The 26,375-nt window shown below is 39.3% G+C and overlaps 1 protein-coding gene across 2 annotated transcripts in view; it reads left to right on the forward strand.

Annotated features, from left to right (window-relative positions):
- Positions 1 to 21,730, forward strand: part of kynu.L (kynureninase L homeolog) — an 82,914-nt gene extending 61,184 nt beyond the window's left edge. For both annotated transcript variants that reach the window (XM_018235750.2, XM_018235751.2), the window contains exons 9-14: positions 5,489 to 5,587; positions 6,865 to 6,938; positions 9,082 to 9,134; positions 13,638 to 13,723; positions 18,866 to 19,096; positions 21,376 to 21,730. In XM_018235750.2, coding sequence (XP_018091239.1) covers positions 5,489 to 5,587; positions 6,865 to 6,938; positions 9,082 to 9,134; positions 13,638 to 13,723; positions 18,866 to 19,096; positions 21,376 to 21,516 — 684 coding nt within the window. In that variant the 3' untranslated portion in view covers positions 21,517 to 21,730. The remainder of the gene's footprint in view (positions 1 to 5,488; positions 5,588 to 6,864; positions 6,939 to 9,081; positions 9,135 to 13,637; positions 13,724 to 18,865; positions 19,097 to 21,375) is intronic.
- The last annotated feature ends 4,645 nt before the right edge of the window (positions 21,731 to 26,375 follow it).

Below are 26,375 nucleotides of genomic sequence, written 5' to 3' on the forward strand. Positions count from 1 at the left end.
CGTACCTGCTCTGTCGCCTACCCCGTGTCCGGTCCCGTCTCTCCTCGTCTGGCACTGGCGTAAATGCGCTTCTGCGCATGCGCGCGCACATCTCACGCATGCGCACTGGAGCGCTCTTTCGCGCATGCGCACTGGAGCGCACTTTTGCGCATGCGCAGTCGAGCGCGCACAGAGCCGGCGCCTTGGCCCGTCAGGCTGCCTAGGGAGCCTGGCCGGGTTGGCCTGGCTCTGTTTACAACAAACATAGCCTTGACTTGAGATGTCTGATCTTCATCAATTATATATAAATTTCCCACAGTTAGATTCTAGAGGTCCATGATACTGCTGCTAAGTAGTGCTTAGTACAGGGGATACCTATGCTGGCATAGGTTTATGGAATCTCTCTGTAAAGTCTATTTGAATACCTATGATTAGGTTCATCTGTGCACGAAATGCATAAGGCTCTTTGTATGTCTTTTGTGATAAGTAATACTATTTAATTATAAGTGGATCTGTGGGTGTCTGCTGCAATCTTTTGGCATGCTATAGGTCTAGGGCACATGCACCATGACCCTATGTTTGTACTGGTGAGCTTTGCTCATATAATAAAAAATGAAAACGAACTGCAAATGTTCTCAAAATATCACTCTCTACATCATATTAAAAGTTAATTTAAAGGTGAACAACCTCTTTAAAGTGATGACTTGCCAGTCTAAGAGATGAATATATTTAACATATTCAGCAAATATACTAAATATATAATACAAAACAATATGCCCCTAGCGGGTAGAAGGCTTGAAATATATGCAGCTAAAGCTTCCAATAAGAAAGCTAAGTTAGCTCCACCAAGTAAGATCCTAGTAAGTTTGATAGGGTCCCACTAGTACAGGCAGTGTCAGACTCATCCAGGTATTTATATATAAAGACTGAAGTGGAGCTATATTCTCTCTCTTTAGCAAGGACAATGACAGTTTTACAGAACTTGTTGTGGAGTAGGCCCCAGAAGAGCTGAGCATGGTACTAACATGTTACAAACCAGTGCGAAGTTCTTAAAGATTCTTGGTATAGTAAGGGGTAGTTAGCTAGGATGCCCTAAACCTCAGTAATGAGCATCAGTGAGATTAGAATTCCCATGCCTTTCAACAAAGTAAACATCTAACTGCTAAGTCTAGGATTAATCCCAATGAAGAGTTTCATGGTTGCTCTTAGAAAATCATTATTTTGCTAGAAAAATAAATAATGAAAACCAATTGAAAAGTTGCTTAGAACTGGCCGTTCTATAACATAACAAAAGTTACCTTAAAGGTGAACCACCCCTTTAAGGCCATGAAATACATAAAGTCATTTTGGATTTACATGAGCAGTAACTGAAAAAAATGCATGTAATAATAAATGGAGAAAACATTCTTAATCTCGTAATTTAAAGCAATTTTTTAATTGTTTAATCTGCCGTTGATCCATCAAGCCCGGATATTTCTTTGAACAAGTCTGATGTGACCCCTTACAGCTTCTGACAATTGAAAACTAGAAAATACTTTTCATTTCAAATTCAAATACCTAAAGGGATCACATTTTAAATGTGGCTCCGGTGACATTTTACAATTGCAAAGTTAAAAGAAACACACATTATCATAAATGGCAGACATTTACCGGAATATTATTTGGCTTCTTGTGTACGTGTATTGCAGTTTCATTTCGGAAACAAATACAGATGGGGAAGCGTGACTCTGATACTCACATTATATCTGCCCTTTGTAGTTTCCTCTGTGTAAGTGGAAATCTGGGACCTGCATGGGAGAGGTAAACTGCATCTGACCAGAACCAGAGGGAACATATCAAACTTGAATAAATCATTCAATATCAGTGGAGAACTGTATTTACTTAAAGCATAACAATAGCAGAGAGACAGAGAGGTTATGGAGTAAAAGATAAGGGCAAAAAAAGGTTCACAACAATGTAGGAGATTTGTTAGCATGTTAGCATGGCCTAAGACTTCAGGTTCCCCAGACAATAAGCCCACTGACCACCCAGTGGGCCCTACTAAATAAGTAGAATGGGGGCCTCATTAAAAAAAATGAATACATTTTATCTATAGTGTAGCCTTGACTACTGTTTGTCACCCATCAATGGAGAGCCTACTCAAAAAAGCACCTCAAATACAGTTTGCACCACTGCCCATAGAGATAAACAAAACAGTCTGGCAATTTTTAAAATTCTCATGATTTGGCAACAGTAAACAATTCTGAAAGTATGGTGTTATAACATGATGATGTTTTGCTGAAATGTTACCAGAATTTGTAGATTTGTTGCCGCTGGTCAGGTTCCATTTCCTGTTATACTATAGAAAGTCACAGGTAAATGGTATAGTAGTCCAGACATAGTCAAGGAAGAGTTACACCGGACACACATGTAAGGGTATAGGATCTATTATCAAGAATGGTTGGGACCTTGGCTTTTCCGGATAAGGGATCTTTCCATAATTTGGATCTCCACAGTCTGCTAAAAAAATCATTTAAACATTAAATAAACCCGATAGGCTGGTTTTGCCTCCAATAAGGATAATTACATCTTAGTTTGAATAAAGTAGAAGGTACTGTTTTATTATTACAGAGAAAAAGGGAATCAAATAATTCAAAATGTTAAAAATAACATTTTGAATTGTTTGAATAGAATAGTCTATGGGAGATGTCTTCCTGTAATTCAGAGTTTTCTGGATAATGGTTTCCTGGTATTTTCAGTATTTCTTATGTATGCAATTCGGTTGATTTCAAGCATAATTTTACAAACATCTGAGTACATTGAATTTTTTGAAACATAAAAAAACGCCCAAAAATATTTTTTTAACTGCACCATAGTTTTACTCTCACCATGGCACTCTCTCTAATGCTGTGATGTATTAACAAGTCCCTAAATTGTATTTGCTTCCTTTGTAACCTGAAAGACAATTTTTTATTGTTGAATCTGTTTTAGCCATTTAAATTGTATCACTGGGATTAGCAGTTTTAGCAAAAAAAATATTATTTTGCTATTATATTGTTATAAATGGCGTGTACCTACACCACTACATGCTGTTTATAAGAGAGACATTTGCCACCACTGTTGGTCTCTCCCAACTGCGCTCCCTCTACTCTTCTACCCCTCCCAACTCTCTGCATTCTCTATACATAGTATAGTGCGCTTCTCCTATCCCGCTCCCTCTCAGCTTTGCCCCTCTTTACTTCTTTCTCTGATATCCCTCACTGCACCTGCGTGTCTGTGTTGTTTAACTCTCCCCTCGCATGATGTCTCTCCGGTCTTTTCCCTTTATAGTGTACCTCTCTCAAGTTTTTGCTCATCTCCCTTCTTCCCTGTATTTCACTCTTCTCTGCTTTCTTTAAGTAGCAACTGATGATATCACAAATGGCAGGCAGAAGAAATTCAAATACAGATACATAGCCCCAAAGATGGAACAACAGGAAACACAAGGACAAAACTGAAATCAGCAAGGGAGACAAAAGAATAACTAAAAAATGTAATTGGCTAGTACATGAGCAAAGCCAGAGATCATTAGGAAGTAACGTGACGTCAGTGGGCTTGTCTGTGATGTCAGTGGGCGGACCCATGACGTCAGTTGGCAGACCCCTGATGTCAGTGGGCGGACCTGTGATGTCAGTGGGTGGGGCTATGATGCAGAGATCCGCGATTGGCCGATCGCCGTGTCAATCAAGGGAATCCTGCCCAGTTTTCCTTATTTGGAAAACCAGGCAGGAAGTATAGAACCGGGCAGCCCCTCAAAATACCGAGCTGTCCGGGTCAAAACCGGACAGGTGGCAACCCTAGTTCCATGACCTGTATGAAAATACTCAGCCTTCAGCCTTGTGCTTTTATATGGTCATGGAACTCCTTGGTAACTTATACTATCCTTATATTTTACAAGAGAGGGTAATTTATTCACTATGTAATCACTCGTCTAAAAGTCATAATTTTCTAAAGATTGTATTTTGTCTGATATATTATTTTACTGGTGTATGTCATGTCCTGGTAAAGTGCTGCAAGTTTGGTCCTTTAGAAATGAGCCAGCAATTCTTTCTAACAGTTATTTGATAAGCATTGTTTGGGAAATGTTGCCATCTTGTGGCTATTCAGGAAATATCTGGTATTATTCTGAGAGTGTTTGTAAATGTTTAACATTGCAAGAACTATTAAATCAAATAAACATATATTGAACTTTACCCAGACTTTTCTTCCTTGAGATATTTTAACGCTCTTATTTTGAACTCATACAATGTGTTTCATCACTTCTGCAAAAATAGTTTCTGTTATTGAGCAACACGCTAATGACTAGAATTAGATGTAAAGAGAACAAGACACTGTAGACAGGCCTGGATTTCGGGCTGTGGTGCACCGAGGCCACTGGGTCCTAGTGACGGCATCCGTGCTCGCACCGCCCCTGCTCCTGAGTGTGCGCATACGTCTGAGCACTGGGGATGATGCGTACAGAAGTACGTGTCCCCAGTGCTCCCTTGGACTGCAGCTGGGAGGTACACCCTAGGCCCGGCCTTTGTGGTCTCACCACAAATCTGGGCCTGACTGTAGATCTACAATTTTAAAGAGAATTTGCCTGCTGCTTTCTGGCACGTGTCTGAGTGGCTCCGGAATAGAACACAGACTAACAAGCTATTCATTTGAATCATTTACTTGTCATTTGTGAATATTCTGTTTCATTAGTCAATATATACATTAATGTATTAATATACAGAATGCCCCCTGTAAATTAAAAAGATATTAGATGTCACTGAGGGGTTCTGTGACCATAGAGATAATGTACTCTCTACTGTAAATTATAAGGATATTAGAAGTCACTGAGGAGTTCTGTGACCATATAAAGTCACAAGGCTACAGGCTGAGTTTTATAGGGAACTCTGAGTATCACTCATATATTATAAGGGATAATGCCCCCCCCCCTTCTGTAAATTATATGGATATTAGTAGTCACTGAGCTGGTCTGTGTCCATATAAAGGCACAAGACTGCAGACTGAGTTATACAAGGAACTCTGAGTATCACTCATGTATTATAAGGCATAAAGTACACCCTATTATAAATTATAAGGATATTAGAAGTCACTGAGGAGTTATGTGACCATATAAAGGCATAAGGTTCCAGGCTGAGTTATACAGGGAACTCCGAGTACTACTTATTTGTGGATTTATATGTTCACTGGAAGCTTAAGGAAATAGAAATATCCTTAACATTTACAATTGAGGTTATATTATCCAATATAAAAAAAAAAAAAATCAATGGTTAATTCTTTGTTTTTTACTTTTTTAAAAGTTTACATCCTGTAAAATGTAATTTTGGCTGTTATTACGAACACTTTTTAATTGAATTGGCAGTGTGATATGCAAATCTGCACCACCCTCTAGTGTCCTTTCTTTGAATTGCATGAGAAGAAATATCACTGTAGTTGTGTGGTTCATATTACAGAGTTTCTAATGGCAAAGTAACTAAGAGCTGTTTGTTTCCCCTAGGGCTGTTTTGTTGGATTTGATTTGGCCCATGCTGTTGGAAACGTGGAGCTGCACTTACACGACTGGGGAGTGGACTTTGCCTGTTGGTGTTCTTATAAGGTGCCCCCTCCATTAACCTATTTTATCTTGCTAATTATATTATATTTAATATTATATTTATATGTATCATATTATAAATATAATGGGCATATGTGGGAGCACTCCAAGGCCAAATAAAAAAAATACAATGGAAGTGCAGCTGATCTGGCCAAGATAGTTACAATCATACAAAAAAGAAAAGATTTGACCAACACACATTCCCTGGTCCCCTGTTTCACAAATGAATTGAGTATCTAAGTTACTGCATGTATTTTGCAAAACAAGGGTTTTTAGTTACAAAATTATGATCATAAAATTGATAAGCCATCATACCATGACATGGTGAAACCAAATTTTGGTTCTAACTGTTTACCACTGGTCAAGTTTTTTCTGGGTTGACATCTCCCTGCATAACTGCATGTCTCAGGGTCAATGTCTCCAGACCAAGCCATCAGATTAAATGGGCTTGATCCTCCCCCATGCCAGTAGCATTTTACAAGGGGAGAAGTTTGCCAATACCAAAGCATTGAATATTTACATAGGCTTGTTCCTTCATCCAACCCAGAAAACAACCTGACCAGAGGTAAACAGTTAGGACCACCATATGGGGTTTACCTTGTTGTGGTATGGTGGCTTATCAATTTTATGATCATAATTTTGTAAATAAAAACCCATATTTTGCAAAATACATGCATTAGCTTAGATACTAAATTAATTTGTGAAACAGGGGACCAGGGAATGTGCCTTGATCAAATTTTTTTCGTTTTGTATGTTATTATGCACAGATCTGCAGAACTCTGTGTTTGGTATTATGTACCTGTATGGTTATATGTTATTATTGTCTGTACCGGGCACCTTCAAACTGTTTTATCTGTGAGCAACATTTAGATGTAAAGTGGGTGTGCACACAAATCTTTTAATGCATCTATTGTCTTAAATTGTGATGGAATGATTTCACTGCCCCAGTTATGTTGTAACTCAAGGCAAGCAGATGACCAAAGTTCATTCATTTTTAAACTACTTGCAGCGTTGGCTTTAGTTGCGCATTAAAGGAATTTTATAATTATCTTAGCAGAATTTTACACTTTGAAACAAAAAAATTCTTGCCTTAGTACCTATGCTAATTAATGATCATCAGGGCTCTGAATACTCCAATGATATAAACCAACAATTTTATATTTACCGTATGGGATTGCCATCCTGTCTCAGGCTGCCAGATATCCCCCTGCTCTTATTCTAACTGGATATTTTGCCCTGGTTTTATGAATTAACCTATCATTTTATCTTATGTCATGTAGTACTTGAATTCAGGAGCCGGTGGTCTGGCTGGTGCCTTTCTACATGAAAAACATTCCAGTACTATCAAACCTTCGTAAGTTTCCCCATCTTTTAAAACCTTATGCACAGTTCAGTATGAAGAATATTAATCAGCTCAAAATCACCAGGATTTTATACACCTTCCAAAACCAACCAATGATTACATGTTTACCAATGAATACAAAATGCTGGGAGCTATGGTCCAGAAACATTGATGGACCAAGGATGGATGCAAAGCAAATTCGTTCCACCACTCTCCAGGGTCAGAGACCTTATTGCAAGTAGATTTTCCACGGAGATTCCTGTGAATACCTGATCATCTACTTTCACAAGCTCTAGTAACTCGTAGCAACCAATTGGTTGATATGGTTTTCTTGACTTGGTGCAAATTTTGTGAATTTAATTACATCACTAACCTAAATTGGGATCTCCACCTAGAAATTGCTTTGCATGAAAAAAAGAAATTCTTAACAACTTTGCAGTAAACATGGATTGTACCTTTTTAGTGATTTGTAAGCACTACTGCATTATTACTATTATTATGCATTGGTATATTGTTATTTTAAAATTACTCAGTCTTGGAATGATCAGTATAGATTTTACTAGAGGTTGTACTTGTATAACTTCCTATGTGACAAATTAAGCAATCTATTATCTATTGTTAATTCTTTTTAATCTATACAGGTATGGGACCAGTTATCCAGAATGTTTTGGACTTGGGGTTTTCCAGATTAGAGATCTTTCTGTAATAAGGATCTCCATACTTTAAATCTCCTAAGGAATAATTAAAATTATTATTCCTTGTACTGTTTTACTGTATTACAGGAAAAAATGAAATAATGTTTTAAAACGTTAATTATTTGATTAAAAATGAGTCTATGGGAGACAACCTTCTCTTAATTCAGAACTTTCTAGATAATGGCTTGCCGGATAACAGATCCCATACCTGTATGGGAAAGGTGTATTGCAAAATTAAATTTTCTTTCATTATGCAATGAAAACATTTTTGGTTGGAGGACACCTTTAATGATTTGTTAAAGTTATCTGATACAGACCAGTTGCAGGAACATGCTAAAATATATTTTTATCTCAAAAACTATAAGAGTTACCCAAAATAGAGCTATTACTGTAGGTATCTGCTACAGACTGTTCCTGCCTTTCTTATGTTTGATTATTATGTGATAGGAAAGGGACATTGAACATCTCCCTATGTTAGGATTCTCTTAGGCCCGGTCTCAGTTAGTCTATGACTGACTAGGGAAGCATAAAACATTTGTTACATTGGACTCTTAACACCCAGGATGGGCCTTTGCTAAATGAAAGGAATGAAGGGGAGATGTAGTTGTACATATGTAGTTGCATAAGTCAGGGATCCCCAACCTTTTTTACCCGTGAGCCACATTCAAATGTAAAAAGAGTTGGGGAGCAACACAAGCATGATAAGGGCTGTGATTGGCTATTTGGTAGCCCCTATGTGGACTGGAGGCTCTACTTGGCAGTATACTTAGTTTTTATGCAGTTAAAACTTGCCTCCAAGCCAGTAACGTAACTAGAGGGGGGCGCGCCCTGGTGCAGGATGCACAGCCGGGCCCCCCTCCGTACGCTATTTTCGGCCCGCATTTCAGTGGTGTGTGAGGGGGTGCAGGCCCTGGCCCGCTTGCACCCCCTGCTCCCCCGGTAGTTCCGCCACTGCTCCAAGCCTGTAATTCAAAAATAAGTACCTGCTTTGAGTACACTGAGAGCAACATTCAAGGGGTTGGAGAGCAACATGTTGCTCACAAGCTTCTGGTTGGGGACCACTGGCATAAGTGAAGAGACCTCAGTACTAAAGAGTTTGTACTCAACCTCTTTAGTACTAAGGTCTCTTCACTTATGCAAGCAGAGCCTCCCTTATACAGTATTTCTCCTGGTTGGAACACAGCCCATCTTGCTAGTTAGATCTATCTGTCTTACTTTCCTAGAAAGTGCTATAAAAGAAAACTATCCTGTACCTGACTAAAACCTCAGGGCATATTATGCAATGGCAGAATCATAGCCAGGGTACATAAATGAATGGAGCCAAAAAATTACAATAGTTTCTATTTTGAGATAATTCTAGTGTATGTGTATGTGTAGTGTATGTGAAGGCTAGTAATGTCTGATCCCATTATAAACAGCCTGTGATGAGTCCACACCGATTTTGATTCTTATTTTTCCAGGTTAATAGGATGGTGGGGTCATGATTTAAAAACCAGATTCAAGATGGAGAACCGTAAGTTTGAATTCCTTGTATTAATGTGCAGTTTACTAGCAGCATTGTAACTGAAGAATGCTGATGCTTCACACAAATGTTTTTGCCCAGCTTATTGTCCCCTTTCCACTGATATTATGCAGTCAGGTGAAAAAACTCCTTCTTTTGACTTGAATGGGAAACCTGTGACACTTCCAGTACTGGTTGTACCAAGCACCGGGAGATTGCTGACTTCACTTACCTCCCGGCGGGTCTCAAAGAGTCCTTGTGCGCAGACGCGCACTCCCAGGTTTTCGGTCTGTGTGACGCTGGCGTCATGACGCCCGGCTTCGTGACGTCACAAAGAGGTGCGGATTCATGCTTTGGCACCAAATCATGTTTAAAGGCCTACTCCACCATTTTGAAACTGCCGAAGCTGGTTTCAGTTTTCTGTTCCTGCAGAATCGTTGCTATTGTGCCTCATATTCCTGGTTTTTGACTCCTGCCTGACTTCTGAATCCGATTCTTGCCGCCTGCTTTGACCCATTGCCTGATTCTCGACCACGTCTTATCTTATCCTGCCGGTACCTCGTTTATGGACATTTTGTTACACACTTCCTTGTTGGTTTCTGCAGCAGAAAGCACGGGCCCCAAAATTGAGAATGCCATTTACGCCAAGCTTGAAAAGTGTGAGTTTCACAAGTCCACAATCTCCTTTTTGGGATACGTGATTTCTCCCTCCGGATTTGAGATGGACCCTGCTAAAGTTTCAGCTGTTCTGGATTGACCTGTTCCTATGGGTCTGAAAGCCATACAACGTTTTTTGGGATTTGCCAACTTTTACCGCAAATCCATCAAGAATTTTTCCCAGACAGTGGCACCTATTACGGCTCTCACGAAGAAACCTTTTAAAACTTCTTGGACCCCACAAGCACAAGAGGCATTTTAAACTCTTAAAAGATTATTTAGTTCTGCTCCAATTCTTCTTCATCCCGATCCTGCCCGGCCCTTTATTCTGCAAGTCAATGCTTCTGAGGTGGAAGTTGGGGCCATTTTGTCTCAGCATGCAGAGTTCCGAAGGGACTCTTCATCCCTGTGCTTATTTCTCTAACAGACTGTCTCCTGCAGAGAGGAATTATGATGTGGGTAGCCGCGAACTTGAAGGGGCTAAAGAGCCTATTACCATCTTAACTGACCATAAGAATCTTGAATATATTTCCTCCACCAGAAGACCCAATCCTCGTCAGGCCTTTGTTTTTCTCCAGATTCAACTTTTTCATTTCCCATCGTCCTGGTTCGAAAAACACGAAGGTGGATGCTTTATCTAGATGCCTGGTTCAGAGAGAGGTGAATCCAACCCCACCCATTCCTATTATCCCCCATGACTTAGTGGTGGCACCTACTTCTCTTTTATGGTCAGATCTGTCTAATGTGGAACATCCTCCTGAATGTCCTCCTGGCATGATTTTTGTACCCCAGCAAAGGGTTGACCAAGTCCTTGAATGGGCTCACCTTTTAATCCCGGGATTAAGAAGACTCACAATTTCATTTCTAGATATTGTTGGTGGCCTTCTATGCTTAAAGATGTTAAACTTTTTTGTTTCAGCCTGCACTGTGTGTGCACAACAGAAGACTCCTCATTCCTTGCCATGTGGTCTTCTCCAACCCTTACCTGTTCCTGTTTGGCCCTGGTCAGAGGTGGCTATGGACTTCATTGTGGACTTGCCCAAATCTCAGGATATGACTACTATTTTAGTGGTAGTAGACAAGTTTTCCAAGATGGCCCATTTTATTCCTCTGAAGAAACTTCCCTCTTAGCCCAGCCTTCATTAAAGAGATTTTTCATTTTCACAGAGTTCCTCAATCCATCGTGTCTGATCGGGGGGGTGCAGTTTGTCTACAGATTTTGACGAGCTTTTTCTAAACATCTGGGGATCAAGTTAAAATTTTCTTTGGCTTATCATCCTCAAATCAATGGTCCAATCAGTTCCTGCTTTGTTTCATTTACCAAAATCAAGACAATTGGGTTGAACTTCTTCCTTGGGCTGAGTTTGCTCATAATAACCCTCAACATGATTCCCTGGGGTGCTCTTCGTTTTTCTCCGTATTTGGTTATAATCCATCTGCCCCCCTGTCTGATATTTTCTAGACTGAGATACCAGCAGCAGATCATGTTCATGATTTCAAGTCCATTTGGTCCCAAGTCCATCAATCCCTTCTCAAAGCCTCTTCTTCTCAGAAAACCGCTGCTGACAAACACCGTCGTTCTAATCCTCCCTATCAAATCGGGGATTTAGTTTGGCTTTCCATGAAGCACATCAAACTTTGCTTGCCTTCTCCCAAGTTTGGTCCTCATTATGGGGGTCCCTTCAAGATTAAGGAGATAATCAACCCTGTGTCTATCCGTTTGGATCTGCCTTCGTCCATGATCATCTCAAATTAGTTTCACATTTCTTTGGTCAAACCTTTTTTCAAGAAATTTTTTTCAGTTGATCAACCTCCTCCTGCTCCCATTATTCTTCATGAATGAGGTTCAAGAGATTCTAGATTCTAGGAAGGTGAGAGGCAAGGTTCAATATTTGATCCTTTGGAGGGGTTTTGGACCTGAGAAGAGATCTTGGGTAAAGGCTGCTGACACTCATACTCCTTGTTTGATCAAGGCCTTTCACAGGAAATTTCCAGACAAGGTTTGGGAGTCCTCGGAGGGTACTCCTGAAGGGGGGGTACTGTAAGACGTGCCGGGAGATTGCCGACCTCTCTTACCTCCTGCGTCTCTCGAAGAGTCCTTGTGCACTTCTGGGTTTTCGGCCTGCGTGACGCTGGCACCATGACGCAGGGCAACGTGATGTCACGAAGAGGCGCCTGATACAAACTTTTGCTCCAAATTATCTTTAAAGGCCTACTCCACCATTTTGAAACTGCCTAACCTGGTTTCAGTTTCTGTCCCTGACGAAGCTTTGCTATTGTGCCTTGGTTTTTTACGCCTATCTGAATTCTGACTCCGATTCTTGCTGCCTGCCTTGACCCATTGCCTGATTCTCGACCATGTCTTGTCTTATCCTGCTGGTACCTCATTTTGTTATGCGCTTTCTTGTTGGTTTCTGCAGCAGAAAGCCCGGGCCCCAAAAGGGCATCGGTGAACACCGGAATCCACAGGAAATCCCTGTGCATGAGAGTGTACCCATCACCGTCCAATGAAAACGTTACACTGCTGCTATTCACCCGTAAAATTCGGTACCAAGTATTTTCAGAATAACAGTAGTTCTGCTGCAGTCACAGGAATTACTCATGCATGTCAATGTAAAGTAGTAGGAGGTACAAGTTAAAAGTACTGCATGGCCCTAGGTCTCTTTTCTCCTTATTTATCTTCTGCCATATTTTTTTTCTGAATACTCCCCTATTACTTTTCCACCTGTTTTTGTGGTAATGATCTAAAAGTAGGAATTAGAATAAAAACATTCCTCCGTGTCCCTATTATTTAAAAAGGTATGCTACACTGGGATGCTCATGGCTCAACATGAACCAAAACATTCAAAACATTCCCAATGCTTTATTGGCAAACTAGCCATTTCCTTGGGACAAGCTGTCACCTTTTTCATGGCCTTTTGTACATCTTGATATGAATTTGGGGTTAAACTGCTTTCTGGATCTACAATTGAAATAACGTCTGAAGAGACCCATTTTCTATTTTATCAATAATGTTATCTCATCCTCTGGGTTCCCTTAATCTCTGTCTTTTATTTGACCTGACCATTAATGTATTGGTATCTGTTTTACATTTGTATTCTTTCTTTAATGCCATGTTCTTTTACTTTCTATCTTTTCCTTCTTTCATCTTTTCGCTATTCTGATTGTCTATGCTTCTGTTTTCCTTTTATCTTTACTTCTCTTCTCACCTCTGCTTATGGTAGGACTGGCCTACCAGATTACCAGAGGATCTCTGAAAGGACTTAGACCCTAGTTGGCCCCAGTCTTTGAAAATGCCCATTAGTCCTTTCTTATCATTAACAAATACTGTATAACCTCTATACGGGTATGGAACCTGTTATCCAGAATGCTCAGGACCTGGGGTTTTCTGGATAATTTCCGTAATTTATACTTTAAATTTATAAAATAATGTAATCATTAAATAAGCCAATAGGATTGTTTTACCTTCAGTAGGGATTAATTACTGTATATTTTATCTAGGATCCAGTACAAGGTACAGTTTTATAATAAAAGAGACAAAAGAAATATTTTTAATAACTGGAATTAATTGATTTACTGTAAATAGAGTCTATGGGATATGACCTATAATTCACAGTTTTCTGGATAAAGGGTTACAGGATAATGGATTCCATAACTGTATCATTTGGCACTGTCTTTATATAGTCATGTTTCCAAGTGGAAATCTGGTAATGTACAGACACCTTTCTACATACACATGAGAGTACCCAAAGCTTCCTTTATTTAAAACCTATCCATAGCACTATTTCCAGTTGCTAGATATTTGTTTTTTGTGGAGCAAAAAATAAAATATATTTCTTTGACTTTTTTTCTATGCAGACTTGGAATTAACCCCAGGAATTAATGGTTTTCGAATATCGAACCCCCCTATACTGTTGGTCTGTTCTCTGCATGCAAGTTTAGAGGTAATAAACTGATAGATCCTTGTATATATACATTTCAGTTTGTTGTCAAGCATTGCAAAAGGAAGCTAAGCAGGTTTAACCAAGGTTAAAATACATACAACATATTGCAAATTGTTCAGTCTAAACATGTATTTAAAGTTAAAGGACAGATTATTGTTAAAGCAAATACCATTTTGCACATGCCATTGATTCTGCAGTCCAGGTTTGCCTTATGATTTATCATTTAAGTCTATACACCACCTTGGGTTTACTGTTGGTTATATGCAGTAAATTAACATAGTATATATCAACCTTACCATTTATGTAGATATACAGAGAAGGTATAAGATACATAATATGGTACTGCCTAAAAATTTGCCCAGGTGCAGTAACCCATAGTGACCATCAAGTAGTATCTACTTGTCACCTTTTTAAAATAAACTATCTTTTTAGTTGCTATGGGTTACTGCACCTAGGCAAACTTAGTACCTTTTATTGCATATGCTGGTAAGAGTTTATTAAATAGGCTGTATTTTTATAATTCTTGATGCCAACAATGTCTTAGATTTTCATGTGCTAGGGCGACACAACTTGCCTACATTTTATAGGTGCAAACTCAATGTCTTTTAAAAATCTACCCTGTGATATTTTATATTTAAGTCAGTAGACCCCTGCCCATTGATGCCTGACTACAATTTTAACTTTTGAAATAATGTAACAGTATCTAGGTAATAACAGTGGCTTGGTTAGAGGAGAGTTGGATTCTACTGCATTGGTTCAAGAATTAAAACCAAGAGTAAAGACAGGACCAGCAGATAACATTTCCGTTCCCATTATATGAACAAATAACTTCAATAATCAATGAATATGTGGACTGAATATATTATGGGGAGGTTCTTAGACCTACATTTTCTTTCATTAGGCATCGTATTTTTTGGATGTTTACAGGGTCGGGCCAAGCCAGCCGGGCCAAGCTGACCGGGTGCCCAAGGCAAAATGGCCGTCCAGCCAGCTACCCACTTTGTGCATGCCTGACCAAGACTGTGCACATGCACAGTAACAGAATGGCGGTGGGGGGGGAGGAAATGGGATGGGAGCACTAGAGAGGGCAGTGAACACAGACTAGGGGTACACAGAAGCACCAAGCACCCCCTTTATTGTTGTGCCCTAGGCAGGAGCCTCTTCTGTCTACCCCTAGTTCCAGCCCTGGATGTACATTCCCTTCACACCCTTTCCCTGACAGACATATTCTACATTGTTGAGAAAAAGCTAACAACATATAATTTACACTTTCTAGTTTATGGTTAAACTACTAAAGAAGTGTGTTGCCTGGAAGTGCCCTTAAAAACTAGTTTAAAAAGCTGTTAGTCCACGAGTTAAGTTAATACATTCCCCCCAAAAATGAACTAGACATATCTTGTGTTTCAGGCTCAAATGGAGATATTACTTTTTTGTGTCATAATCTCTCTTTAAGGCAGCAAAAAAGTGACATTATGCACGTTTTTTCATTAAAGAGGCGTTTGATGCCCCCTTAAAAAAAAAAAACAACTCAATTTAACCTTCCTTCTGGGTAATGCTTTAAAATAAAAGAAAAAAAAAACTTGTGCCCCCCATGTCTTTGACAAATTGTGTGCTTTAGTCTAAGTGGCCTCAAGTTTCTTTGCTTTATAGTTGCCTGACAAACATTTTAATGTCCCTTTTATTCGGAGCCGGGCGCCCCCCACGGAGAACTTTCACTGAGGTACAAAACAAATATCAAGGACATGACATAAAACAAATGAGCAAACTCAGTCGCAGAAGCAGCACAATTTAAAAATGCATTTGGAGTACAGTCGTTTATAACGTTCCTGAACGGTGATTGTTTGTATAATTTTCTACATTGCAACTTAATGCTTCATCTGTAACAATAGGAGCTGTTAAGCCAAATCCTGAAAGCTTTTTGCATGAATTTTAGCTGCTAAATTAAGCAAATATGACCTGGGAATCCAAGTACAGATAGAATACGCCACCCGGGGGGCTCATTTATACAAAGTACCTCACTGTATAGGCTCCATAAAAATCATATTTTTTCGCTTTAGTTCATCATGGTGAGGCTACGGGGTTTTTCATTTATGAACTTATGTCACTGTGTAGCTACTATGTGTCTCTGTCATTAAACCCACGGCGGGGAGTCTCCGGCAATGAGAGTTAGGAGCTCAGCGATTCTCAGTTTTATGTCTGATTTTACCCTTTTGGCACAAGGAGTTAGGCTTTCCAAATGCTAATTGCTGCTGTAGAAGCAGAGGAAAATGGAAGTTACCGTTGGCATCTAAATCCCAGCTCCCGATGCAATCAAGACAATGCGTCCTACTCTGCGGCTGAAAGGGAAAACATCCAAGTTTTTAGATTGAAAGTAAAATTAGGAACTTTGCAGTATTTATTTTTCTGCTTGAGCGACGTATACATGACTTTCTCCAGCAAGTGTCAACTCATATTCATTCACACCAGCATTATTATTGTTATTATCATATCAGATTTTACATTTTTAAAGATTTTTATGTGAATATAAGATAATGATGCTGTAAGGTAAACGAGTAGGATGGAGAAAGGGTTAACCACACAATTCATACACACAAAACAGATTACACAAATAACTTGGGTACAAGTGGTTTCTAAAACAAAAATTAAGTCTTTATTCATCGGATCACATACAGTCCTTTTGTTTGGAGTTACTACACAGATGGTACAATATAGAATTACTATAGATGTTTCAGATAGTTAATTTACTTCATGCTATTGGCCATAGGCAAATTATTATTTAAAATTAGAGGCACTCAATTTTTAGTGAGCTAGTCCCCAGAGCTAAAAGGATACTCACAGTGGTGCTTACTCCAAGAATATCTCTATCACTGAGCCTTTTGAATCCCTAAGCTGATCTTCTCATTAAAGTCCCTGCTCTACTAACTACCCTGATTCTGCCTCTCACTCACAATTTAGATCTTCCCTGACACTAGCTACTTCATGCTCTCTGCAAAAATCATCCCCTCTAGCAAGTGGGATCCAAAGAGACAGAACCACAAAGAGACAGAACCACATGTTGACAACTCTTTTAAAGATAGGGACTCCTGGCATCCCAAGCCAACTACAGCATTGCCAGGGAATACTTTAACCTAGAAAGAAAAACATCTCCCCCTCCTAATTGTTAAACAAGGCCAGGCCTTGACTGGATTACCATGGCAATGGCAGATTTCCCAGAAGATGTTTCATAATATTGTGATCTATGATAGTTTTCCATCCAATAATCTGATAAATTTGAGTTGTCATGGCAACAATACGATAAAGTTGAGCTTTGAGCATCAATTAAAAAAAGTAGTACTATTCGAATAGACGCACAAATTAAATTTTTTCACAATGACTTTTCCCAGAACAATTATTGATAAATTAGTTAAAATTGGGATAAAAAAAATTGCCAAAAAAACGTATAATGATAATATATTCTTATAATATACAAGAGCCATGAATATCCTGTAAATTATATTCTTATAAATGGTGCTTAGTGATGTCATTGGTTATAATTTGAGCTTGGTGATGTAATTTCTGTCACATGACTCACTGAAACTTGTGTATTATAATAAATAAAGTACCTCCTGTTGCAAAATATGAGGAAATTAGAAGTTACCATGGAACTCCTCTGTAACTTATAATATCCTTATATTTTACAATAGCGGGTGCTTTATTCACTATATAATGAACATCTATAGGAAACTCTAGTCCACAATATTTTCTTGAGCGTTTGCTTATGTTTTGCACAGGGGAGGAAATACTTCCAATGAAAGTAAATTGTAGGAAAAAAAAATTCCTGGTGAAAAAATTAACAAAATGTTTAAAAGTCTTATAGGTGAAGTAAAGGCATTTATACTTGGGGGTGCCAAAAGTTAGGCATGCTCAAGTGATTGTATATACTACCTGACACCCCAGGCCAGTGCACCTTTCAAGAGAAAACTGCAACAGTCCGAGGCTATTCCAGTGAGCACCACAGAGTGATAGTCTTCCTACTTTTGGGAGAGATGCATGCACAGTAGAAATATTTAGCTTGCACAGTAGGAAATATCAGGCTTATACGTAAAAGTTTGCTTTTTCGCTCTACTGTTCATGTACTGCCGTGAAAAGAAAGAAGAAGCAGGAAGATGATTGCTCTGTCATGCTCTCTGGAATAACTCCAGGCTGGTTCAATTTTCTGCTGATAGGAGTATCAGGCCGGGGTTTCAGGTAAGTAAACAGAATCACTTGGGGTGCCTAACTTTTGGTACTCTCAAGTATAACATGCCTTTCCTTCTCCTTTAATCATGTTTTTTTAATTCAAGTTTTCATTTTTTTATCAATTGCGTTTTTCCCCCGATTTATAAAATGCAGGTTTTAGTTGGCATAATTTGCATTTTTTTTGGATTTGATAATTTTCTTTAGAAAAACATGGTCAATAACAATACATAAAGTGATTCTGGTATAAAAATTGGGTCATGACTCCTACTTGGTAAACCCATCCCCAAATTACGTAGATGTGGTCAGGCTTTAGTGAATCAGATCTTAACGGCTACACGCCTAGCAATTGCCTCCAGATGGAAGGACCCAACTCCGCCAACTAAGCCTGAAATCATCCGGAGAGTTAATAGCAACAGAATATTTGAGTCAAACATTGCCTATATGCAAAACAGGATGGATTATTACCTCAAGGTCTGGTCGTTGTGGGAATTTAGGGGTTTGTCCTCATAGCAATCATTGAGAACCTTGTGCAGTACTCCCCATATTATGCCATGATGCCCATGTCCCTTTGGTCATATAACTGGCTCTATCTCCACGCCTGAGCCCACCTCCTCATTGCTCATTCTGTCGCCCAATATGTATGTAGTTTACCATAGCCCAAGATTATGCCTGCCTTCCATACAACCGATGCAAATGCCTGTTGCACTACAATGTCTTTTGCTCCTATTGGAGCCCTTTTTATTTTCTTTTTCTTTTTATGTTGTTCTGCACTAACCTGTGACATATGCCATATGTACCACAAAGTGCTTTATTTACTGAAAAATTACAAATAAAACATGTTACAAAAAAAAAATTGGGTCATGAAAAAAATAAGTTGGCAAAAAAATATTTTAAAATATTTGTTTTTGTTTTGTTTTAATACAGATCTTCAATCAAACTAGTATGGAGGCTTTAAGAAAGAAATCTATATTGCTCACTGGTTATTTAGAACATTTAATAAAATATTATTTCAGTAAATCAACAGAAGAACCCCATAAGCCTTATGCAGACATTCTAACACCTTCTAATATCAAGGAAAGAGGCTGCCAACTTTCTCTCACATTCTCCCTGCCCATAAAAGCTGTTTTCGAAGAACTGGAAAAAAGAGGAGTTGTGGTGAGTTAATTTACAACAAATTAGATTTTATTAAGGAGATACATTTAATTAAAGAGCAAATATACATAGGATGTGGCTATAGCTTACTGTACTTGGCTAAGGTTGCTTATAAGTGCTTATAAATTAGCTCCAGTAAATCTATATATGGCGTTGTACAAACCCTAGTAAGTGAGGCAACAGTTACAGTAGTAGCTGTATTATGTTTCTTCAGATAATCCTTACTGTTATCATTATTGTAGCACATTGTTCATATCAAATTTACACAGAGCAAATTCTGGCTCTTTATGCAGCTGTAGTGTGAAAAATATCAATTTCAGAGGGGGCATTAGAGTCTGTGGCCATTTTGCTTGAGTGTTTTCTATGTTAGTGCTCAGCTACTGTACTTAATGGAGAGCACTTGCCAGGCACAAGAATTTCTATTTGTAAATCTATTTATTAAAGAAGGTGCATAACATACATTCCTGGAAGGGCTAATAAATCACTTTGAATGAACTAGCAGAAATAGCTCTCACAAATCCTGTTAACAGCACAGCCAGCATGGAATAAAAACACTGTTTCTACTTCCGTAGAGCTATATTTTCTCAACAGCCAAACACAATGGAAGTTTGTAAGCACAATAACCTTCAGCAGAATTAAATAATAGCAGTTTCTCTATGAGTAAGAGAATGAGACTGAATATTGTTTCTGGAATTGAAGCACAGAGGCTTAAGTTCGGGTTGAAGCATTTATACGAATTGATTGTGAAAACAAAACGATTAAGTGCCACATTCTCTGTGGTATTTTCCAAAATTGCAATACAGTTATTCCACTCATTGCATGTGCATACAGTATGTGTTTCTCATATGAAAGAAAAGAGGAAGCGATTGTCTAAACAACATGAAGTGTCTTGTGGGATGACAGCTATTTAGTGAAGGGTAATTTAATATTTTCAGAAACTGTGCACAATTGTGAACTCATTGTAACCCTTCCCTGGTTGTATTGGCCTTTACCAGTTGTTACATTTTCTACCCTCTCTCTGAGATGAGCCCTCACTGTCTGAAATTCGTGAATTTTCCGGCGAAGCGAAACGGCGCAAATTCGCCCATCACTAATAGATACAGTAAAACACAGATACAGTGGTGCAAGATACACTGATCAGACTTGTCTCACAATGTTTCAAGATGTCTCAAAGGTACTCCAAGAGATTACACACAGAATTCCTTACACTTGGTCAGTGTCACCTGGGGAACTACCCCACATTATATCTCATTGGTTTAGCATATGCTGATTTTTTTTTTTAGCTACCCCATCTATATAACACTCGTAAAGAGTTTAATAACAGCATCTGCTTTTCTCTGTCTATACCTCATTGATAGGGTTTTTGGTTCTTGCAGCCACAACTTCTCTTCGGCTTTGTTTATCTTAGGGTTAACTCCACCTCAGGCCCTTGGTGAGACCTCCTGCCTCAGGCTCTCCAGCAGCATTCACTACCTCCTGCAGTAAAACTCCAAAGGTTTTATAGAAACCTGATACTCCTGGCCAACTATAGAACTACCAGGGAACACTTTAACCTCAAAAAGGAAGCACCCCCAACACTTAAATGTGAAACAGGTCTAGCTTTTGACTGGGTTAACCCTTACAGGGAGTGACTAAAGTAACGGTGAGCAAAACCTTTACCCTTCTACATCATTATAATTAAAAATTGATATTACATTTTTGTTTTCATGAATGATCTCCCTTACATCTCAGTGCACACAATGATTTGTATTGTGCAAATAAAATAACTGATTTGTTTAATTTCGATTTCAATCAAACTCTAGAAAATTCCAGGTTTTCTTGTGATTAGAGGTATTTTTGAACATTCTATTCAGTGATGCACCAAATCCACTATTTTGGATTTGCCTGAACCCCCGAATCCTTTGCGAAAGATACGGCCGAATACCGAACCGAAGCAGAATCCTAATTTGCATATGCAAATTAGGGGTGGGAAGGGGAAAACATTTTTTACTTCCTTGTTTTATGACAAAAAGTCATGCGATTTCCCTCACAACCCTAATTTGCATATGCAAATTCAACTTTGGTTCGGCCAGGAAGAAGGATTTGGCCAAATCCAAATCCTGATGAAATCCCGAATCCTGGCCGAATCCCAAACCAAATCCTGGATTCTGTGCATCCCTAATTCTATTAGATTCTGAACTATAGAGAGGGTACTGCTTGTTTTTAATTTCTGTCTTATTCAAAGTCTTTTTGGTTTCTGTAGGAAAAATCAACTAAATATATACATATTTCTGCCTTTTCAGTGTGACATGCGGGAGCCAAATGGATTACGAATCGCTCCAGTACCCCTCTACAACACATTCCATGATGTGTACCGATTTATAAAAACTCTGGGAGAAGCAATTGCAGCTGTCGAGAAAAGATCCATAAATTTGTGCCAATGAAATCCTGTTGAAACAAACTATGCTCAGAAAGAGTTGGGCATTTTATGTAGGACCTGTCGTATTGACATGATTTTAACTCATTTATTGATCATTTCTTGATTTCTGTTAATTTAAAAGGTTCTGTGTGGTTAACAATTTATAAGCAAAGCCCAATGCAACAGAGATATTGTAAGTAATTAAGTATATATAAAGTAAAATGAAACTCATTAATTCATAGGTGATGTACAGTATATGATTTTACTCTTCCTCTGCTCTAGTAACCAGTACAACAGCAACCCCTCCAGTCATTGCTTCATGGGAAATGTTACAATACACAATCATATCTCAGTCTATGGGGGAAATTTACTTACCTCCGAAGATCCGCCAGCACTGGCTTCGCTCACATCTGCAACACTACGCCAGGCATAGATTTGGCAGGACATCGCAAATTCACATAGATCCGAAGTTGCGCTGGCGATAATGCGACAAGCAGTCCGAAGTTACGCTAGTGATGCCTAATTAGCATACGGCATGCAATTAAAGTACAATGGACGTGTATGCTGCAGCAACTACATTACACTACACAGGGCCAGGGAAACTTAATAAAATTAAATAGAGGTCTTATATTGCCCTACACATGTGCCCACTGTAAAGTTTAGGTGCCAAATGTAAGGGGGAAGGAGGGTACCCCCAAAAAAAATTTGATCTTTTTCAGCCTATCATCCAGTAAAAAACGCCAGCGTTTTTAGGGACTTCAACTTTTTTTGTCAAACTCCTATCTACTCTATTGTACTTCGGCTGGTCTGACCTGGCAAAGTAAACTCTGCTGAAAGAGGTAACGTTCAGAAAAAAAAAATGTAAATTTACATAGTTACGTCCCTTCGCCAGAATGCAACTTCGTCTGGCGTTAGGGAGCAAAGTAGAGCTACAGTCTATCTACTTCACCAGTGAATTTTCGCCAGGGGTCGAATATCGAGGGTTAATTAATCCTCAATATTAGACCCACAAAGTAAAATCCTTTGACTTCCAATATCGAAGTCGAAGGATTTACCGCAAATACTTTGATCGAAGGAAAAATCGTTTGATCGAACGATCAAAGGATTTTCCTTCAATCAAAAAAAGCTTAGAAACCTTATGGGGAAGGTCCCCATAGGCTAACATTGAAGCTCGGTAGGTTTAAAGTGGCGAAGTAGGTAGTCAAAGTTTTTTTTTTAAAGAGATAGTACTTCGACTATCGAATGGTCGAACAGTCAAACGATTTTTAGTTCGAATCAAAGTCGTAGTCGCAGGTCAAAGTAGCCTATTCGATGGTCAAAGTACCCCAAAAGAAAAGTCGTAATTCGAAGTTTTTTTACTTCAAATCCTTCACTCGAGCTTAGTAAATGTGCCCCTTAGTAAATTGGCGAAGTAGCAAAATGACATCACGCTGGCGAATTACTAAACCCACTTCGCCCTTTAGTAAATTTAATAATTCAAAAGTGTAGGACAAGAATACCATTAGGCGCAAAAAGGTGCCTTTATTCACCATCACACAACATGTTTCGAGCTTAATAGCTCTTTTTCAAGTGTATGAAAACTTAATTTTCCCCCTATGTGCTCAGAAACTTTGCTATGATGAACCTCTCAATAAACTGGAGGGTATTGGGGCCTAATGGCATGTGAAGAACTTCCCTCAAGAGATGTTTGGTTCAGGTTCACACAAGATAACCATTATTGCAACATAGAAACTTTTGGGCCCTTTTATATTTATTATTCATAGCAAAATATAGACAAACTTCAAAAATAAATAAATAAATAAATACATAAATGTAAATACATGTTGATACTCTGGGCTCCTATTGGTTGATGTACATATTTTTGCCTTAGAGATATTAATGCAGCATCACAACACAAACACTGAAGAAGCAAAGGAAACTTTGTGAAGCACCAAATGCCTTTTTATGGGATGGGACCACCAATTCTCAAGGGCATGTGTAACAATGGAATTCCCATGCAGTAAGGTTGATAGAGTTCTTAATGAAGCATCCTCTTCAGTGCTCTGTTTGGGTCCAGTACTGAAAACACTGGACCTCTGACCACCAATCAACTTACTGCACATGCAGTGATTGCAGGAGGGAATTACATCTGCTTTAGCTCCTCTACCAGATTTAGCTGCAACTTCACTGGAGGGAAAACCTCTGTCTGTGTCCAATTTAAAGTATGTATCCCATATACCTGTCATCTAGGGAGAAACACTTCCCTACAGCAGTGCTGTCCAACTTCTTTTTACTGTGTTGGAATTTTTCTGGCCTACATGGTGGAGGGCCAATAATGGAAGCCATTGTTGATCACTTACTGTTTTAAACCACACAGACTTTAAACCACAGCCATGTTACCACAAGAACTTTTAAGACCATGTCCACATTAATGGTGATAGGCAGAGCACAGGGAACATAGGGCAGGCAGAGTATGTGAAACATGTGGAGCATAGGGCAGGCAGAATACAGCAGGAGACAGGGAAACTTATCAGGACTCTAAGATGAACAGTTTATACCGTGCTGCATACAGTGACACAATGTCAGTGCTGCTCCTACAATATGTCTGAGGTGTAAATAGGTGAAAAATGTGGGCACTTTCAGTGTGGGTCTGAGGTGTGAAAAATGCAGGATCTTGCTGTCTGAATTTGAAGTGTAAACAATGCAGGAATCAGTTACTCTCACTTCTGATACCTTTTAAAACTTACACAAGGTAAGCAGCCACAGCAGGCAGACTTTAATTTGGGGAGCTACACCAGGGGTGGTCAGTCCACAGGCTGCCAGTTGTATGGCACTGCCCTACAGGATTCTATGGGAATATGTTTATGGGGGGATAACCAGTATACCTACTTAGATGCCATTAGAGCTGTGTGCCCATTATAAGCATATTTTGTTGTATTTGTTAGTATAAATTAAGGTGTGACCAAATATTCGAGAACAAAGTCTTGAAAACTCTGCATTATCAATATAATCTACCTATTTACCACTGACCTGTGTTTTTCCCTATTACAGGTGTGGCAAGCTGGCGGCTTGTACACGTAACTTTTAGGGGGGATTAGTCAATGGTGAGCAGGCAGCATAGGAAAAAGGACCATAAAGACAGTGACACACAGCTTCTTCAAGGAAAACACAGGTTTATTTTCCTACTTTTCAACTCACACCGTCAATAATGCACAGACACAGGGGTGACCATTGTATCATACAAACAAATAATAAAAATAAAACCTAGCCCACTGGGCACTACCTTCACACTTTGAAGCAGTCCCTGACTAGACTGGGCCCCTTGTGGACAACCAGCACAATAAATAGTTTGGCTCACCCCTGTACTCACAGGACTCCTTCCTGTAGTGGTTATTCAGCCTCCTTGCTTCCTCACTCTCTTCACAGTACTCTCTGTGAGAGTCACGGGCTCCCTCTGCTTCTTGCAGGAACAGGCAGCACTCCCAGCTCCTCTGGGAGTTCCTCACACAGCCAGGTCTCCTACCTGCTGTGCCCTGTTGAGAGACACACTCTACCATTCTAATTAACTTTAAATAGTCTTTCCACAGGACAGCTTTCCTCTGGAAGGTGAACTCCAATCTCTGGACTGGATCTGCGGAATGGAGTCCCTGGCTACTAAAGTCTTTAAACAGAGCACTGATTCGCGGTTTCATAACTCCCTTCCTGGAGCCTATCTCAGTACCTGGGGCGAAATTAAAGGCTAGAGTGACCTTTTTCCTCCTTTTCCTAGTCACTCTACCACACAGGGTTACCTCTTCCATTGAACCTCACTGGCCACTTAACTTCTCGGGCAACTACTAGACTCTATTCTTACAAAGCAGTCCATATATATAAAACATATATTTCTTGTATTTGACAATTGCTCTATTGAGTTATAAGTTGCACATTCCCTACCAAATTACTTAATTTGTTATGCTGCTTGATAGTATTTATTTTCACTTCCTCTTGTTGTTCCTTTAGCAATAACTGGTGGCTCTCCACTGTATCAGCTTGGTGGTAACTGAAATAATTGCATAACAACTGTTTCTATGGTAACAGTTTTTAGCTTGAAATACTTAATACTTACTTGTGTAACATGCTGTATATTGATTTCTGAAATGTTTAAATGTTAAAAGGTCAGGGGGCTATTTAACATTTCAACTGGTATGGAAAGGTTATAAAGGTTATAAAGATGTCAGCGACATCAGCTATTGCTTTTATAAAAAGCCATGATAACACTATAACATTACATTAATGGGGAATGAAGTAAAAAATACTACATTTTCTTTGGGTCTAGTAACTCATAGCAACCGATTCCTGTAACGGAAATCTAAATGGGAAGTAATGAGTCTTTCAGGCAAGAGGCAAGGGGCCCAAGGTGATATAATAAAGAGTTTAGGGAAAGGAAAGAGTGAAGATCTAGAAAAGGACAGGATGGAGCAGGTGCAGAATCAGAACAGACTACAGTGAGATGGAATGGGCAAAGAAGCACAACAGTAGAAAAAAAGAGAAGTCAAAGAAACAGGCCAGTTGGAAGACAAGTGTCAGGAATAGGTAGGGGACACTGTGGAGGCAGAGATGGGAAGGGTGAGTTCTTCAGGCAGGGGCTGTTAGTGCACATGGACACAGAGAGCAAAGGACAGTATAAGGGAGAGGAGGGTGAAGAGTCAAGAGACTGGAAAAGGACTGAAACAGTAAGGTGCAGGCAGAGAGACCAGGAATGGAAAGCAGAGCAGAGCTAGATCAAGGTTCACAGTTCAGACAAGGCAAGGTTCAGACAAGGCAAGAAAAGGGGAACCAGAGCTCTGGGCAATGCCACAGTGCTCAGAAAGACCAAAGCTCAGGCACTGGTAGTGAGGAAGGCTGGCCTTATATAGGGCGGGTCAG

This window comes from Xenopus laevis, chromosome 9_10L (genome assembly GCF_017654675.1).
Source record: "Xenopus laevis strain J_2021 chromosome 9_10L, Xenopus_laevis_v10.1, whole genome shotgun sequence".
In the NCBI taxonomy this organism is placed as follows: domain Eukaryota; kingdom Metazoa; phylum Chordata; class Amphibia; order Anura; family Pipidae; genus Xenopus; species Xenopus laevis.